The 19,547-nt window shown below is 39.8% G+C and overlaps 2 protein-coding genes across 2 annotated transcripts; both read left to right on the top strand.

The window, feature by feature from the left end:
* Window positions 1-3,554: 3,554 nt before the first annotated feature.
* LOC115685698 (probable carboxylesterase 12) lies at window positions 3,555-6,142 on the top strand. Its single transcript, XM_030610790.2, has 2 exons — window positions 3,555-4,138; window positions 5,419-6,142. The coding sequence occupies exons 1-2, from the start codon at window positions 3,677-3,679 to the stop codon at window positions 5,902-5,904; spliced, it is 948 nt and encodes a 315-aa protein (XP_030466650.1). The 5' UTR covers window positions 3,555-3,676; the 3' UTR covers window positions 5,905-6,142.
* A 10,289-nt stretch (window positions 6,143-16,431) lies between these two features.
* LOC115685700 (probable carboxylesterase 12) lies at window positions 16,432-18,744 on the top strand. The gene is made up of 2 exons (XM_030610793.2): window positions 16,432-17,108; window positions 18,133-18,744. The coding sequence occupies exons 1-2, from the start codon at window positions 16,647-16,649 to the stop codon at window positions 18,610-18,612; spliced, it is 942 nt and encodes a 313-aa protein (XP_030466653.1). The 5' UTR covers window positions 16,432-16,646; the 3' UTR covers window positions 18,613-18,744.
* The last annotated feature ends 803 nt before the right edge of the window (window positions 18,745-19,547 follow it).

The following is a 19,547-nucleotide window of genomic DNA, read 5'->3' as shown; positions in this document are numbered from 1 at the left end:
AGGACTTGATTGGAAAGTTGGGAAAAGTAGAAAGACTTGATTTAAAAAAATTTAAATACAAGGACTTGATTAGAAGAGCCAGAAAAGTTTAGAAACAAAAGGTAGAATCAAGGACTGCTAGTTCTGCATGAATCAATGAGCTTAATATTTCATCTAATACGTTTTTACGAATTAAATTAAGGAGATTCATTTTGTTTAGGTACGAGAGGAAATTGTCCTCTGCTTGAGAAGGCACCACCACAATTAGCAATACCACAACTTCTGATCAGGTGTTTATGATGCGAATCAAGAAGGTGGCTGATTTGTTAACTATGATTATTGTGATCATTAGGTAAGAATCCATTACAATAATAGTTCCGTAAGTTAAACATATGGAATGCATGACTATGCTTGAAATGGCCGTGGCCCAATACCATGAAAGGTGTCGACTTTGCATACTTCATTGATTTTTGGGCAGTTACGAAACATAACGTCTTTGTCCACGCAAAAATATGTTATGATTATTTATAGCATCCATTTCAAAGCATAACGTCTTTTTCGAAACATAACGTTGAGAACGACCGTGTTGGATTTAAGATTCTACGAGGGTGAATGCGTACTTACACTTTACTATTTTATTTTTAGAAAGACAAATTATAAAAAAATTGACTTTTTGCTCGTTAATACGTTATTTAAAGGTAAAAGGGATTATGATTATGTTCATGTTCATATATGTGTAACATACATACATACATACATAAAAAGTCTGAAGACATAAAATTGGTTGATACTTCTTTTCAATGAAACTTAGAGTCCATCACTTGATGACTCTCTCATGATCAATTCCATCATGAGTTGTTGAAATCATTTTTGAGTTTCCTTTTTCATGTACTCAATGGATTTCAACAAATCATTAGGTACATGCATTGCATTTTGCATTTCTAAGGCCTTCATCATCAAATTGGCCTTCCTACCATTATAAAATATATTTCGCATGCTACCCTAACTATTTAACCTTTTGAAATCGTAACATCATCAATTTCAGTCCCCAGAAAATGGCTATGGGTTAAGTTTGGAGGTTTTCCTCAATCGGAACTAATTTTACTGTTGTTCTGGAAAATCCAGATTCGTATCCTCTGTACCCCTTCGTTTTGTTATTTTTGTGAAGACTTTTATGATCCGAATTTCGAAACACTTCCTTCTTAAAAGTTTCTACAAATATCTTGAAGTTTTAGATACTGTACTTTCAGAATTTTTGGACTTGATATGAGTAGTACGATAGCCTAATTTTAGGACCGTGTAAAATTGCATATAATGGGTATTTCTGTGATGTTCACACTTTCTCGATTTTCTACAAACTTTTCTCGGCCGATTTTGAACAAACTTCCTTCACAAAATTTATTGAGAACTTCTTTATCTATAACATATATAATTTGGGAATTTTTTAGATGATTTGGATTTTGGAAAGAGCTTACTTTGAAAAGCAAAGATTATGTTCCAGTAAACTATTTTTAGTTTGCCTTTGAGCTACTAAAAGCTATAGTTATAGAAAGATTCAGATTTCGTGTTCCTCATGGAAAATGTTTTTTAAGGCCTTGTTTATGACATATTCAAATTTGAGAATTTTTGGAGTCCATTTACTATGTTTTCAAGTTCGATTTCGTGAACAGTACAAAACTACCCGATTTTGCCAAATTTCAAAGATTCATCAATTTCTATATAAAAACATTAGAATTTCAATTTGATGTTTTCTGGAAACAAAATCTATACATTATGAGCTTTTAAATGAGAGATGTGTGGCCTCAATTAAAGGCTTGCATAAGAAGCTTCATGATGGTCAAGAACTTAGGGAGCAAGTTTTAACTTGGAAGAGTCTAGAGAGTCAAGAACTTAGGGAGCAAGTTTTGACTTGAAAGAGTCTAGAAAGTCAAGAACTTGGAGAGCAAGCTTTGACTCTTAAACTTGGTGAACAAGTTAGTGATTTGCCTATAAATAGGCTTGGTTTCCCCCCTTAGTTTCCACACATCACCTCTTCTTCCTCTCATCTCTCACTCCCACGTCTCTCTCTCTCCCTCACCATCACACTAATCATATCTCTCTCTCGCCGTTGGCCACTGCTGACTACCGTAGATGTTTTCTTGAGCTTATAGGTGAGTGAATTACCTAACACTTGGATAGGGCAGTGTGTTACGTGGTTGGAATGTGGCATATAAGTGAATTCCCTAATATCAGGAAAGGAAGATTAGATGCGTTGTGACGTGGTTTGCTTGGACTGTGTTCGGTCTTTTGATTGGTCGTGGTTGGTTTTTTCCATGTCTTGCCTATGTTTCGTATTTGATGTGACGTGGTGTTGCGCGAGTGCTTGTTGTTTTGCTTCATGGTCACGAGTCAAGGCACGTACGGGTCACGAAACGGGGTGTCGTATGGTCTCGTACTCATGTTGTGGTGTCACGGGACGAGTTCAGCTTGGTGTGGGTTTACATTGAGGCATGTAGATCCGGACCAAGTTCGGCTCCGAGCCAGTGCTCAGTATGGCGGACCGTGCCATGTGCCCTCGACTGCGACCCCGCATGTTAGGCAATTTGCCCTATAGAGCATGGATCACACAAGCACTGCACAATTTCATGGGCTAATATTATCAAGATAAGAACAGGATTGTTTGATGATCATACAAGGGACTAAACTGTCACCGATGGATTTCGGCTATGTAATAAATGAACCCCGTGTGAATTATTTTACGTTGTTCTTGTGCATGGTTGCATGATGCTTGGATGTGGTAATTGGTGTGATATGTTGATGTTCTTAACTATGTTTTATGAGCTTGTAAGATTTTCATGTGTACATAGCAACTAAGGCCCTGTATGCATGAATTAAGATAAGTGATAATAAGCCGGCTTGTGTGACCCATGATGTGTGATTCATAACTTTAACTCTAATTCCAAATTTGCCAACACGTTAAAAAATTAGCACTAATTTCTTCAAAATTATCAATATCGGGCTAGTTAAAAACTACGTCTTCGTCAACACCCTTATATTGGTATCGAACGAGAGCAGCTTTATGATGTTGATAACTTTAAATGGCAGATTTTGGACAAGTGGACGGATTTTGGACCGTAGATTTTTTTAAGAAATTAGCCCAAATCAAATATAACAAATGATAATTTTTAGACATGGACTCTCTCTATCTCTCTCTCATTAACAAAATCTTTAATTATAGGAACCCTCATGATGACATATCAACAGTTTCCCCAGTGTATTCTGTCAAATCAAACTTTAAGCACAACTCAATTTTCACTTCGCTTACGTAACCTTGACTAAGCTTCGGAATCATTGATTACTTTACGAACTACTTTAATTACTTTACATTATATTATATTGTACTATATTATACGACATTATATATCTCTAGATATATGCATAGCACGCCTCCATATCTTTCGGATCTGGCCGGCTATTAAAATTCATGTCTAGTCAACATCATCAGTACAAGTAAAATAAATGAATGTTTGGTAATAGTGGGTATCCGACGACACCAAACGATTGAAAGTTCCTCAATTCCACATATGACAGACTATCGACGATGTCTAGGTATATAAAGAGCAGCAACACAATGCAAAAACACAACAAAAGCTCTTGATTAACTCTCTTTCTTCTTCTCCTCAAGAGCAGTCTTGCTACTATTTCCCTCAAAAGCTTCATGGAAACAGAAGTGGCTTATGATTTGTTTCCGATGGCAAGGGTTTACAAGGATGGCCGAGTGGAGAGATTCATGGGCACGGCCACCGTCCCTCCATCGCTCGATGAGAAAACTGGAGTACGATCAAAAGATGTCGCCATTTCATCGGACTCCACCGTGTCGGCAAGACTTTACATCCCAAAAGCAGCAGTCGACTCTCTCCAAAAGCTCCCTGTACTCGTGTACTTTCATGGAGGAGGCTTCATAGTTGAAACGGCGTGGTCACCACTTTACCACAACTATCTCAATGCCCTAGTTGCAGAGGCTAACATCATCGCCGTCTCCGTAGATTTTAGAAGGGCACCAGAGCATCCTCTTCCTGCAGCTTACGATGATTCGTGGACTGCCCTCAAATGGGTGGCCTCTCATTTTGCCGGAAACGGCCCTGAGGAGTGGTTGAATTCTCATGCCAATCTCAAGAAGGTGATCTTAAATTATCTTCATTTTCTATTTAGATTAGTTGTTGGCATAAATATACTAATGAAAACGACATGCAAACTCACAATAGTAGATTCATTGTCTACATGGTATAATTGTGGCTATAATATAGCGTAGTTGCGTAATGACTCTGCAATGAAGTGTTGCATATGGTGATTTTGGTGATAAATGTTTGAAAGTTACAACACCTTAGAGTTTTTTTTTTGGGTAAAGTACAACACCTTAGAGTTAGGTGAGACAGTTTTCTAAAATCTTCCATATGCTAACTATGGGCACGAATAGCGTCGTGGGTTGGTCAAAATCCAACCTTCACAAATTCGTAATGGGGGACAATTTTTAAGATGAAGCAGGTAAGCAATCGCAAGGCTTTCCAAGCTCGCATTGTTTACAAAAGCAAGACTTATAAGGAGAAAAGATTGTTCTCAGGGTTGTATTAACATTATTTCATATTTTAAAAGAAATATTATAAGAAAAATATTTCAAAAAAATTAATATATTGTTTACTTAAAGCGGACAGGGGGCAGATGAGCAGGTGGGCAACGCTAGTCGCTAATACCAACCCCGCCCATGCCCCACAGTTTAATGCAATATTAAATGTTGCTACGGCTTTGAGGGTACTGCAAATGCAGAAGTTTGTCGAACGCCTAAAAGTCATGACACTCCTTTCCGTAGAAGTAAGTGTAGCGGAAAAACTCCAAATTAATATATTTATGATAAATTTAATTTTTATTAATTTTTTTAAAATTTTATTATCAAATTACTGAGCTAAATGACACGTGACAATTGACGCATATACTAGTTTTAGCGTTTTACCCTCCGTTTATCACAAATGTACTAATTTGTTGATTTTTGTTTATATTAATTCAATTTGAAGTAGGGTAAATTTATCACAAATATACCAGTTGAGAATTTTTTGTGATCAAAAAATTAGTTTAAGGTAAATTTATCGCAGATGTACGAGTTTTGATTTTTTGGTGGTCAATAAATTAGTTTTTAGTAAATTTATCACAGATGTACCAGTTTAGAGTTTTTTGTGGTTTTAACCCTTTTAAAAATAGATCCATTATCTTTGCCTTAATACTATTAAGAGAGGTTGAAGCCAAATAAAAAAACCTATTCGAATTTGCCTCCAAAATTAATAAATAAAAATTCAGCTTAAATTGTAGAATACTATCAAAAAATTAAGGTGACTTAGCACAATGTCCTCGAACAGTTTCCGCGGTGAGCGTACACACTAATACCACGTTCTGTAAATTCTCTCATAGGTGTTTATGTCCGGAGACAGCGCCGGAGGTAACATAGTTCACAACATGGGCATCCGTCTGGGAGAGGAAAAGCTAAATGGAATTGGATTCCCCGATGCTATTATGGTGCATCCTTATTTCTGGGGCAGCAAACCATTGCCATTGGAGACCACCGAACCCGAGAAGAGGGCCTTTGCAGAGAGGTTCTGGCTCATGGCGAACCCAACGACTGCCGGGTGTGACGACCCACTACTTAACCCAGCAAACGACCCGAGGCTCTCGGGTTTGGGTTTCAATCGGGTCCTGATTTGTGTTGCTGAAAAGGATACGCTGAGAGATAGGGATTGGTACTACAAGGAGTTGTTGAGTAAGAGCGGATGGGGTGGAGTTGTGGAAGTGATGGAAGCACCGGGGGAGGATCATGTGTTTCATTTGTTCAATCCCAGCTGTGATAATGCTGCGAAGATGATGAAGAAATTGGCCTCCTTCATGAACGAGGACAAATAGGGTCAAAGGTATTACTGTTTATTAGTACCTTCCTTTGTCTGCAGGGCCAATTCTTGCTAACTCTTATCTCTATTTGTACTAAAGGACAGAATCTTGTTTTGTATTTGCCAGCAACTCTGTTCCGTGCGCGTTAATTTTCGTATATGGTTTGTAATTTAAATCTGGTTGGTAAAATCATGTCTAGGCATATCAAAAACAGAAACATAATGCAAGAACACAACATAAACTCCTGATTAAACTCTCTTTCTTCTTCTCCTCAATATTACCCTTGCTTCCATTTCACCGAAGAACTTTCCGTTGGTAAGGATTTAGAAGAATGGCCGAGTGGAGACCCTCATTGGCATGGCCACCGTCTCGCCATCACTTGATGAGAAAACTGGCGTCCCATTGAAAGACGTCGCCATTATATCAGATTCTGCCATGTCGGCAAGACTTTACATCCCAAAAGCAGCTGTCAACTCTCTCCAAAGGCTCCCTGTACTAGAGTACTTTCACGGAGGAGCCTTCATAATTGAAACGGCAAAAGGAAAATAGACATGCAAATAGATTACAAAGCTTACACTTAAGCGAGAATTCTCTCAAATCCATATCAATCGTAACTTTTGAATTTTAATTTAATTAATTTAAAGATGCAAATCAATTTATTTAGGAGTCGTCACTAATCGGTTATTGATAGATCGATTAGACATTTAAGTAAAGTGCCGGAGAACACGTTACTTCTACAAACTAGAGGTTCATGGATACAGGAATTTTGTTACGATAGATTAATCTAACGCCCTTCGGTACCTTTTCTCTTTATTTAAAAAAATGTTGCAAGCACTCTTGGTTAATTTTAATTCTAAACCACCATCATGCGATGGATGTTCATGCGGGTACGCAATCAGTAATGTAACACTCAAATAACTCAATAATTAAAGCAAAAAATAAATAAATTGCTAGAAATATGGCTAACCTCAATGTAAAGAAAAGCACAATCTTACGATGATTAATTTATCAATATTTGCAATATTTCAATTAAAAATGCATGCATAATCTAAACATAATTTCTAAAAGCAATGACATTCTAATTAATTCTCGTTTGGGTTTTTCTTGTTTATGAAAACTAAATTATATGCAAGTTCAATTCAAGTTTAACATGCATGAATTATTAAACTAATGACATATGACATGACCTAAATTATCAAACTAATAACATGTGACATGACCTAATTCTAATGACGTGCAAAAATTATGATCTAATCTAACATAACATGTAATCTAATTTATATGAGTCTAAACTTGCTATCGCTAAATGACATGAGAATTACGACATGGAAATATGACGATGTGAAAACACTGACATGGCAACATGATGACATGGCATGTGATGACACGGCAAGTGATGCAACTAATTTTATATGATATATGCTTATTATTTTTGTGATTTTCTTTAAAGATTAAAGTAGGAAACTACATAAAATAATATATAATTACCTAATTTAAACTAGGAATAACTTAGATTAAATCCTATTCTAAATTAGGAAATTTCCTAAATTACTATATTACTACCAGATATGCAAATTCTAAATAAGAAAAACTATCCTCACATGCAATGCAATTTTTTTGTATTTTTATTTTAGAATAGCTTCTTAAAATAAATATCATGCAATATTTCAAACCACATAATTAATTATCCATTGAATTCAAAAATAGGAAATTATCACCATCGAGGATCTGATCTTAAGTCTTGAACATCAAAACCTCGGCTATTATGCATGACTCAAAAGGAGACTTCTTATATGGAAACCAACTAAAATCTCAAAATAAATCGTGTTAGAGTCAAATAACCACAATTTAGGCAATTGAATATTTGAATCAAAGATAACTTAGGAAATTACTTGAATTGGATTATCGGGGTCGCAGGTAACCGGTAAGGAATGGCAAGAGGTAACGTCAAGGACTGTGAAAATCACAGTGGTATCTCTGGATCTTTGATGTTTAATTCCTTTGGTGAAGTTGAAGAACTAGGTGTCATGGAGGTTTCCTCACAATTTCAATGCATTCTGATTAGAACAAAAGCGTACTCACCGTTTTCAAGAGACCATGCATTGAGTTCTTCAATCTTGATCCACAAGGTCCGACTATTTCGGTTTTCTCCATCAAAGAAATATTTGCAGATATGTTCCCATCAATCCCACTAGACAAACTCAAGAACAATGTCTTACCGTACTTCCCAAAAAATTTGAGCGCAATCCAACGGTTAATTAATAATGTGTACTCGTCGATTTCATGAAATCGCATGCTGAGATTTCAGGGGTGGAAAAAAAGCTCGTGTATGTTTCTTGTTTTTTGTGCTCTCTTGTGTCCTTTTTTATTTCTATTGTGTATTATCAACCCCTTTGTTAACCCTCAAGGCACATATTTATAGGTGCAAGTCTAGAGTTTCTTTTAAGATCAAAATCCCTTACTTTCCTATTTTTTACTCTAAGAGACTTACCCTATCTTTAACAATAGAAAACTCTCCTATTATCTCTTTTGATTTAAATTGGCATAATATCAAGTTTAATTGCTCTACAAGTTTAAATTTGATAAATCAATTCCAACTTGGCACAAATTTTCCATCATGAAGATTTAATAGCCTCAATTTGATTTTCACCTTATGGGCTTAATTCAATTAATTTAATTAAGCTCATAATCCCCCTCGCTTAAATCTATTAACTCCAATGCAATATCATAAGAACTTAATTAAAATTCTCCTAATATTTATATGCAATTTAACTAATATATTTGTTTAGGCACCAGGGTCGATCCCTACTTTTTATATGCAATGAATAACTAAATTAGTCATCAAAATTAGGTATCAACGACGACTCGATGAGTCTTCCAAACTATTTGATGGAAATTAACTTGTGATCTACAATGCAATGGTCTTCCTAAGTATATCAGCGATTACTACTCAAATGTTCACCTTCCCATGATGCTTCCAAATCCTCATGAGCACCTCGTTCTGCCAAACTTGGTCTCCCTATAGCAAGAATCATCCATCTTGTTGATGCCTTTCCACTGCAAGCTTAGGAAACCATTGGTAGTGGCAAAATCTTCCTTACATCGACAACATCCGATTATGACAACATGTGTATTTATCATATGACAATTAGTGTGAAAGTTTTCGACTTTTTAAAACATCATAAGGAGATTTTCTTGACAATGTAAATAGCACGGTAACCTACATCTACAGCTCTTAAGCCACATCCACTCGAACAAAAATGTTAATTATCAAGTATGAAGTTTTGTCATCATCATAATCATAGGGTAAGAGATTGAACAAATCCTTGTCCCTTAATACATACATCAAATGCTTGTGGCAAGGCAAATCAATGTCTCTATTGTTATTAACAGCCTGTAATTTACAAGTTAGCTATGCTAGAAGGCAGGTCCAAGACGATGGCTCAAGGGTTGACTAATATAGCTAGAAAGGTGAGACCCTCTAGATCAAGTAAGTGACTCCTAATGAACTATCTTACTTTTCAGACCTAGAAGAAAATTCTCAAAGACTTATCCGTTTGTGATGTGTAGATTCGTTCCACGTGAAGATGGTAGCTGCCTTAAGCTTGATGGTGATTTGTGGACGTTTAACCTATTAGAGAAAATGATGCAAGTCAAGAAAAAAAATCCTTAATTATTGGAACTTCCATGCTAACATCCATAAATTCCTCAATGTATCCTGTCATATCAAACTTCAACCTTAATTAAACTCCTAATTATGGATTACTTTTACTTTGTTTTACATTACATGTCTCTAGATTTACGGATAGCATGACTCCATATCTTCTAGATATGTCCCCAGAAGGGAAATGAGAATCGGCTTCTTGTGACAAGAATGCATAGAACTTCCTTTGAGGTTGGCCATGCGTGGAAATTAGTAGCCACTTCCAAATAAAACAAATGGGTGTTGAGCCATCGTATGCTATCTTACTTTTCAGACCTAGAAGAAAATTCTCAAAGACTTATCCGTTTGTGATGTGCAGATTCGTTCCACGTGAAGATGGTAACAGCCTTAAGCTTGATGGTGATTTGTGGACGTTTAACCTATTAGAGAAAATGATGCAAGTCAAGAAAAAAAATCCTTAATTATTGGAACTCCCATGCTGACATCCACAAATTCCTCAATATATCCTGTCACATCAAACTTCAACCTTAATTAAACTCCTTGATTATAGATTACTTTACTTTGTTTTACATTATTTGTCTCTAGATTTACAGATAGCATGACTCCATATCTTCTAGATATGTCCCCAGAAAGGTAATGACAATCGTCTTCTTGTGACAAGAATACATAGAACTTCCTTTGAGGTTGGCCATGCGTGGAAATTAGTAGCCACTTCCAAATAAAACAAATGGGTGTGGGGTCATCGTATGCTATCTTACTTTTCAAACCTAGAAGAAAATTCTCAAAGACTTATCCGTTTGTGATGTGCAAATTCGTTCCACTTGAAGATGGTAGTAGCCTTAAGCTTGATAGTGAATTGTGGACATTTAACCTATTAGAGAAAATGATGCAAGTCAAGAAAAAAAATCCTTAATTATTGGAACTCCCATGCTGACATCCATAAATTCCTCAATATATCCTGTCACATCAAACTTCAACCTTAATTAAACTCCTTTATTATGGATTACTTTTACTTTGTTTTACATTATATGTCTCTAGATTTACGGATAGCATGACTCCATATCTTCTAGATATGTCCCCACAAGGGTAATGACAATTGGCTTCTTGTGGCAAGAATACATAGAACTTCCTTTGAGGTTGGCAATGCGTGGAAATTAGTAGCCACTTCCAAATAAAACAAATGGGTGTTGGGTCATCGTATGCTATCTTACTTTTCAGACCTAGAAGAAAATTCTCAAAGACTTATCCGTTTGTGATGTGCAGATTCGTTCCAAGCGAAGATGGTAGCAGCATTAAGCTTGATGGTGATTTGCGAACGTTTAACCTATTAGAGAAAATGATGCAAGTCAAGAAAAAAAATCCTTAATTATTAGAACTCCCATGCTGATATCCATAAATTCCTCAATATATCCTGTCACATCAAACTTCAACCTTAATTAAACTCCTTTATTATGGATTACTTTTACTTTGTTTTACATTATATGTCTCTAGATTTACGGATAGCATGACTCCATATCTTCTAGAGATGTCCCCACAAGGGTAATGACAATTGGCTTCTTGTGGCAAGAATACATAGAACTTCCTTTGAGGTTGGCCATGCATGGAAATTAGTAGCCACTTCCAAATAAAACAAATGGGTGTTGGGTCATCGTATGATATCTTACTTTTCAGACCTAGAAGAAAATTCTCAAAGACTTATACGTTTGTGACGTATAGATTCGTTCCAAGCGAAGATGGTAGCAGCATTAAGCTTGATGGTGATTTGTGGACGTTTAACCTATTAGAAAAAATGATGCAAGTCAAGAAAAAAAAATCCTTAATTATTAAAACTCCCATGCTGACATCCATAAATTCCTCAATATATCCTGTCACATCAAACTTCAACCTTAGTTAAACTCCTTTATTATGGATTACTTTTACTTTGTTTTACATTACATGTCTGTAGATTTACGGATAGCATGACTCCATAGCTTCTAGATATGTCCCCAGAAGGGAAATGACCATCGGCTTCTTGTGACAAGAATACATAGAACTTCCTTTGAGGTTGGTCATACGTGGAAATTAGTAGCCACTTCCAAATAAAACAAATGGGTGTTGGGTCATCGTATGCTATCTTACTTTTCAGACCTAGAAGAAAATTCTCAAAGACTTCTCCGTTTGTGATGTGGAGATTCGTTCCACGTGAAGGTGGTAGCAGCCTTTAGCTTGATGGTGATTTGTGGACGTTTAACCTATTAGAGAAAATGATGCAAGTCAAGAAAAAAAATCCTTAATTTTTAGAACTCCCATGCTGACATCCATAAATTCCTCAATATATCCTGTCACATCAAACTTCAACCTTAATTAAACTCCTTGATTATGGATTACTTTTACTTTGTTTTACATTATATGTCTCTAGATTACTTTTACTTTTACATTATATGTCTCTAGATTTACGGATAAAACTCCCATGCTGACATCCATATCTTCTAGATATATCCTCACAAGGGTAATGACAATTGGCTTCTTGTGACAAGAATACATAGAACTTCCTTTGAGGTTGGCCATGCATGGAAATTAGTAGCCACTTCCAAATAAAATAAATGGGTGTGGGGTCATCGTATGCTATCTTACTTTTCAAACATAGAAGAAAATTCTCAAAGACTTATCCGTTTGTGATGTGCAAATTCATTCCAGTTGAAGATGTGTGACATTCCGAATTTTGACCCATTTTTGGGATTTATAAAACGTGTATTTCGTCGGTGCGCTTATAGTTAAATCTTGCCTAGAACTGATCACTCTTGGGTTATTTTTAAATTTGAGATTTCGCTAAAATCGCACTCGATCGAATTTGGCCGTTATTTAGAGCCCGAACTTTGGTGTCGAATTTCTCGCAATTTCGTGACAAATTTAATTGGACGGTGTCAATATTATTATGGCCAGCGTCGATATTACCCGGAATTGGTAAAAAGTAAAATTTGGATCGGGTGCGGATTTTGACTAGTAGACCTCCCTCTTAGTGTATTTTAGTTAGTGTTTTTGGTCTTTTTCCTAATTTATAAATTAGGGTTTTTCGTGGATCGTCGAATCGACTTCGATTTTGAACGTGGGCCGTTGGAACGCACTCGATTGAGTTGACTTTCCTCTCTCTCTCTCTCTTTCTCCCGGCCACGTCCCCCCTGCGCACATCCCCTCCCCTCTGCCATGCAGACCTCACTCTCTCTCCTCCTTTCTTTTTCTTCTTCTTCCTTTTTCTTCTTCCTCCTTCCCCTTCACCGTTACTCCTGCTCCCCTTCTGCCCGACCGCCGCGCACCCAGCCGCAGGTTGCTCGTCGTCCGCCTTGGGTCGTCCGTCGCCGCGTGTCTCGCCGTCCGCCTTGGGTCATTCGCCGCCGTGCGTCTCGCCGCCCAGCCACAGCTCGTCGTCGCCATCACTTGCCAACTCGCCGCCCGCCTACTCGCGGCTCGCCTGGTCGAGCTCGTCGCTGCCGCCCAGCTACCGCACGCCGTCGCCGTCCCTCGCCAGCTCGCAGCCCGCCTTCTCGCGGCTCGCATGGCTGAGCCCGTCGCCATCACCGCAGTGCACCCAGCCACAGCTCGTCGGCCGTCCGCCTTGCGCCGCCCGCCGCCGCGCGTCTCGCCGCTTCCACCCACTTGCCATCGTCGTGCCGCTCCCCAGCCTTGCCGCACACTCTCGCTCGTTCGCCTGCTGCCGCGCCGTCGCCCATCGCTGCCGCCGTCGCCCATCGTCGCTCGCCCGGCGGTGTCGCCTAGCCTACCGCCCGGGCCGTGGCCGAGCGCGCTCGGCCGCCGTCCCGGCCGTGGCCGAGCAACCTGCAGTCTGCTACCCTTGCCCGAACCGAGTGCCGAGCTGCCGCCCGGCGCCTAACCGCCGTCCCGACCGTGGCCAAGCTTGCCCGGCCCGCTCGCCCGTCGTGCCCGGCCTCTTCGCCCGTGCCGTGGCCGAGCGCGCCTGCCGCCGTCCCGGCCGTGGCCGAGCAACCCACTGCTACCCTTGCCCGAACCGAGTGCCGAGCAGCCGCCCGGCGCTAACCGCCGTCCCGGCCGTGGCCAAGCTTGCCCAGCCGCTCGCCCGTCGTGCCCAGCCGCTCGCCCGCACGCCTGGCCTCTCGCCCGGCCGTGGCCGAGAGTCCCAGGCCGTGGCCGAGGGCTGTGCCAAGCCGTAGCCGAGCTGCTTGCCCGTTGTGCCCTCGCCCGCCGCTGCCCTGACCGGCCATTTAGCCCCCTTGCCGGTTTTCCTTGGGCCAAAACCTAGGTAAGTGACTTTCTAAACCGTACTTAGTACTTTGGGTATTATTAGACTTGTTTAGGGTGATTAGTGTTGGTTTAGTGACTAAGTTAGGTAGGGATTAGTTAATTGAATGTGATTGGTTTATGGATTATTGTGGTGGTGATTTTGTGGCTAAATTAGTGATCGATCGAGATGGGTTTAACGACTGAGTTATCGTGGTGTTTATGGGTGAAATTGATGTCTGAATGTGGCCGACTTGAAGGTCGGATTGGTGGGCTAATGTGGTGAGCATGACTTGAATTTGATTAGTCTAACGTGTTAGATTGATATTGACGAATTGTGTGTGGCATATGTGCATGAGGAATGTCCTGAGGCGTGGTTACGCGGGTGTGGCTAGAAAGGCAAGAAATGATCTGAGGCGTGGTTACGCTGGTCGAGAGAAATGTCCTAAAGCGTGGTTAAGCGGGACTAAGCCCGGATTGATTGGAGGGCTGCCAACCTGAGGCGTGGTTACACGGGTGTGGCTAGAAAGGCAAGAAATGACCTGAGGCGTGGTTACGCGGGTCAAGAGAAATGTCCTGAGGCATGGTTACGCGGGACTGAGCCTGGATTGATCGGAGGGCTGGACCTAAGGCGTGTTGACGCGGGTCGTGGTTAGTTAGTTGGACACGTATACGAAATGTGTTTAGTTGAATTGGGTGAATGTACGTGGTTATGACGCTCGAGTGTTCATTTTATGTTCTTGAGCTATTATTGCATTATTGTAATTTAACTAATGCGTGGAGTTGGCGTGTGATTCGGAGTGAGGTAAGTGTGCATGAGAATTTTATCATGTCGATTGCTAGGTTGCATGTTGGGACTCGTCTGGGTACGCATTGGCCTAGGTGGGATTTAGGTTGTTTGCTTATTGATATTTATTCTCATTGCTGTAGTGCAAACCATTTCAGATCTTCGACACCGACCTTAATCATGCCGCCACCTCGGCGTTTTAGGGTCCCTATGCATACGGTGCATGAGGAGACCGAGTATCCAGTAGGTCCACATCAGACTTACATTAAGCACCTCACTACAGTCTGGGTAGATGTGGGCTTAGAGGACTTGCAACGTCATACTTACTTGGCCTGGTTCTATCGTGACGGGTTGGAGTTAGTTGGCCCAATCCGGGATTTCGAGGGACAGCAGCACGGCAACGAGGATGCCGTGGATTGAGAGCCCGGGGATATGTATGCTCCCGATGGTGAGATTTTGGACTCCGAAGATCCCCAGGAGAACCCTGGTCCCGAACCCGAGCCCGTACCAGAACCTGTAGTGCCTGCGGATCTCGAGCTCGAAGAGGAATTTGAGGAGTCCGAACCTGAAGAAGAGCCCGAGTCTGTGCCAGAGCCCATGGAGTCCGAACCTGAGGAGGAGCCAGGTAACGAGGAAGAGCCGATCGAGATCAACTCTTATACGGAGTCGGAGTCTTCAGGGTCTAATTCAGATTGGGCACCGTAAAAGTGTTTGGGTGATGGGTTTAGAAGCTTTTTGGTAGAGCTCTTTTTGTGCAGCTAGTCAGCCTACCCTACAACCTGTCCCTTTTTGATGATAATGGTGGATGTTAATCCTAAGAGCCTAATATCTGATTGTCTGGCTGAATGTTGTAAGTGACTGTTTTCCATTGCTATGAAATTATTGTTTTATGCTGTTATTATCCCTCTGTCATTGTTTATTGTCCGGGTTGTTTTATTCCGCTTCTGCTTGCGTACTCATGTGGGTATCTCGTTTGGGTCGGCGACGCGTCCTAGGATGTCACGTTCGATACGACCATCGTAGGGGTGTCGCGAGCCCGTTAGGGTCCGGGGCGTGACAAGATGGTAGCAGCCTTAAGCGTGATGGTGATTTGTGGACGTTTAACCTATTAGAGAAAATGATGCAAGTCAAGAAAAAAAATCCTTAATTATTGAAACTCCCATGCTGACATCCATAAATTCCTCAATATATCCTGTCACATCAAACTTCAACCTTAAATAAACTCCTTTATTATGGATTACTTTTTCTTTGTTTTACATTATATGTCTCTAGATTTACGGATAGCATGACTCCATATCTTCTAGATATGTCCCCACAAGGGTAATGACAATCGGCTTCTTGTGACAAGAATACATAGAACTTCCTTTGAGGTTGGCCATGCGTGGAAATCAGTATCCACTTCCAAATAAAACAAATGGGTGTTGGGTCATCGTATGCTATCTTACTTTTCAGACCTAGAAGAAAATTCTCAAAGACTTATCCGTTTGTGATGTGTAGATTCGTTCCAAGTGAAGATGGTAGCAACCTTAAGCTTGATGGTGATTTGTGGACATTTAACCTATTAGGGGGAAAATGATGCAAGTCAAGAAAAAAAATCCTTAATTATTGGAACTCTCATGCTAACATCCATAAATTCCTCAATATATCCTGTCACATCAAACTTCAACCTTAATTAAACTCCTTGATTATAGATTACTTTTACTTTGTTTTACATTATATGTCTCTAGATTTACGGATAGCATGACTCCACATCTTCTAGATATGTCCCCACAAGGGTAATGACAATCGGCTTCTTGTGACAAGAATACATAGAACTTCCTTTGAGGTTGGCCATGCGTGGAAATTAGTAGCCACTTCCAAATAAAACAAATGGGTGTTGGGTCATCGTATGCATCACCCAAACCAATTTACACGACACTGATGGCATGAATACTCTTCCATTCCACATATGACACGGACTATTGGCGATGCCTAGGTCTATAAAAGGCAGCCACATAATGCAAGAACTCCTGGTTAAGTCTGTTTCTTCTTCTCCCCCATATTACTCTTGCTTCCATTTCACTTAAAAACTTCATGGAAACGGAATTGGCCTATGATTTGTTTCCGTACGTAAGGATTTACAAGGATGGCCGAGTGGAGAGACTCATGGGCACAGACATCGTCTCTCCATCGCTCGATGAGAAAACGGGCATCCAGTCGAAAGACATCACCATTTCTTCGAACTCCGCCGTATCAGCAAGACTTTACATCCCAAAAGCAGCCATGGACTCTCTCCAAAAGCTCCCCGTACTCTTGTACTTTCACGGAGGAGGCTTCCTATTCGAAACAGCTCGATCACCAACTTACCACAACCATCTCAATGCGCTAGTTGCAGAGGCTAACGTCATCGCCATCTCAGTCGATTATAGAAGGGCACCAGAGCATCCTCTTCCGGCAGCTTACGATGATTCATGGACTACCCTCACATGGGTGGCCTCTCATTCTGTCGGAAACGGGCCCGAGGAGTGGTTGAATTCTCATGCCAATCTCAAGAAGGTGATATTAAATGTTCTTCATTTTATATTTAAATCACTTATTATATTTAGACCACTTATTGGCATATGTATACTATTAGTTAAGATGGCATATACATACTAGTAGTTAAGATGCCCAAATTCACAACAGTAGATTTAGCATATGTTTGGTGATACATGTTTTAAAGTTACAACACTTATAGCGGCGCAGGGACGAGGATCAAGTCGATCATCCCTTTCACCGCCCCATGCAGGAAGGTTTTGCTTTCGTGACCCCGCCGTAAAATCAATTTTTTTTCCTCAAAAAGAACATGTACCACTTGCTAGCCGGTTATTTCACATTTTCCTTATCTTTATTATTTTAAGATAGCCTCTTAAGTAGATTTCATGAAGTAGAAAATAGCATCATGTGTTGTTTTAGAGACAATTAAGCTCCAACATTTACAAATTTGTCAAAGTGGGACTATTGTGAAGATGAAACACATGACCAACAATTGTTCCATATTGCTTATTTAGAGGACTTTTTTTTTTTTTGGTCAAAGCTTATTTAGAGGACTTACAAACTAGCATTTTCTACAAAAGCAGGACTTGTCGAGAGAAAAGACTGTTCTTAGGGTTGCATCAATATTATTTCATATTTTTGAAGCATATATTATATAAAAAAAATTAATAGCTTGTTTTCTGAAATTGTACAAGGGGCTAATATCTGCCCGCTGCAAGCCCCGTGGGTCGTTTTATTGTGGGGAAAAATAAAGCCTCACTATAAGTTGATTCCTAGAATTGTCCTTAAAATGTATGTTTAATGGAATAATGGTTATTTGTTTCATCATAGGCCCTAGATTGTATGTTCAAATTTCAAATTGGTTTTGGCTGGTCAGTGGAGATTTCAAATATGTCGGTAACTAAATATAATAATGTTTTACTGTTCTATCAATTAAACTAATACTTTTAATGATGTAACATAATTTTCTGTTGTGAACTGTTTATGGCATCCTTAAACAGGCTCGGCAATAAGTATGCACACTAATCCTATAAATTTGCTATAGGTGTTTATGGCTGGAGACAGCGCCGGCGGTAACATAGTTCACCACATGGGCATTCGATTGGGAGAGGAAAAGTTACATGGAATTGAATCTCCAGACGCTATTATGGTGCATCCTTATCTATGGGGCAACGAGCCATTGCCTTCCGAGACCACCGAACCCGAAAAGAGGTCCTTGGTCGAGAAGTTCTGGCTCGCGGCAAACCCAACGACCACCGGGTGCAACGACCCGCTACTAAACCCGGCAATGGATCCGAGGCTCTCGGCTTTGGGTTGCAAAAGGGTCCTCGTTTGTGTTGCTGAAAAGGATATTTTGACACAGAGGGGTTGGTATTACAAGGAGTTGTTGAGAGAGAGTGGATGGAATGGAGCTGTGGAAGTGATGGAAGCACCGGGGGAGGATCATGTGTTTCATTTGTGGAATCCCAGCTGTGATAATGCTGTGAAGATGATGAAGAAATTGGCCTCCTTCATGAATGAGTAGCTTCCTTTGTGTGCGGGGCTAATTCTTGTTATCTCAATGTTTATTTGTACTAAAAGACCATTCTAGGTTTCCATTTGCTAGGAACCATGTTCCTTGTGTGGTAATTTTCTAATATGTTTTGTAAGTTTTAAACCCTATTGGTAAAATCGTGTAACGGTCAGTCTCTTGGTTGGTACGCTGATGGTAATTACCAATTAATTTTAGCTACTTACAACCGTCAAATGCAATAGTAAGTTATCGACATTTTAAAAAAATTTACCACTCAAAACAAAAACTCAACTGTGAAAATAGAAATCTACCTTCAATATGAGTAATTGACCGACATAGAGTCGATTTTAATGTAGCACCTCACCACCTATGGTAAGTAATTTATCAACTTCAAATGGAACATAAGTTATTTACTTACTTAGAGATTTACCACTTAAAACAAAGACTTAGCAGTGAAATGGGCAACTTACATAAGTAGGTCCACTTACAAGTTAGTTAGGGCCCGTTTGGCAACGTGCCAAACAGTGAAAATTTCTGTTCTTTTGTTCCCAGAAATAGTTTGGGAACAGAAATGCGTTTGGTAAACTTTTTGTTCCCGGGCACATTTTTGCAAAAATTTGTGCCGAGAAACAGTTTTGGAAGAGAAACAAGAAGTAAAAAAATGTTGCTTCTTGTTTCTCGGCACAATTTTGAGAATCAGTTTTTTTTTCTTTTTCTTTTTTTTCTTTTCTTATTTTTGTGTTGTTCTTCCCTGGGCTGGGCCGGCCGCCGGTCCGGCGACCGGCCATGGCCAAAGAAGAAAATGGGTAGAAAGAAAAAAAAATTAAACAATTCAAAATATTATTAAAATATTATTTGGGAACAGAAATTTTGTGTAGTTACCAAACGCATTTCTGTTCTTTTCTACTCTAGGAATAGAAATTTTGGACAGTTTATCAAACGCCTTC

This window comes from Syzygium oleosum, unplaced genomic scaffold, assembly GCF_021117445.2.
Source record: "Syzygium oleosum isolate NSW1041296 unplaced genomic scaffold, Sole_v2.1 Sole_v2.34, whole genome shotgun sequence".
NCBI classification, from domain to species: domain Eukaryota; kingdom Viridiplantae; phylum Streptophyta; class Magnoliopsida; order Myrtales; family Myrtaceae; genus Syzygium; species Syzygium oleosum.
This window is presented reverse-complemented; position numbering and strand designations above follow the sequence as displayed.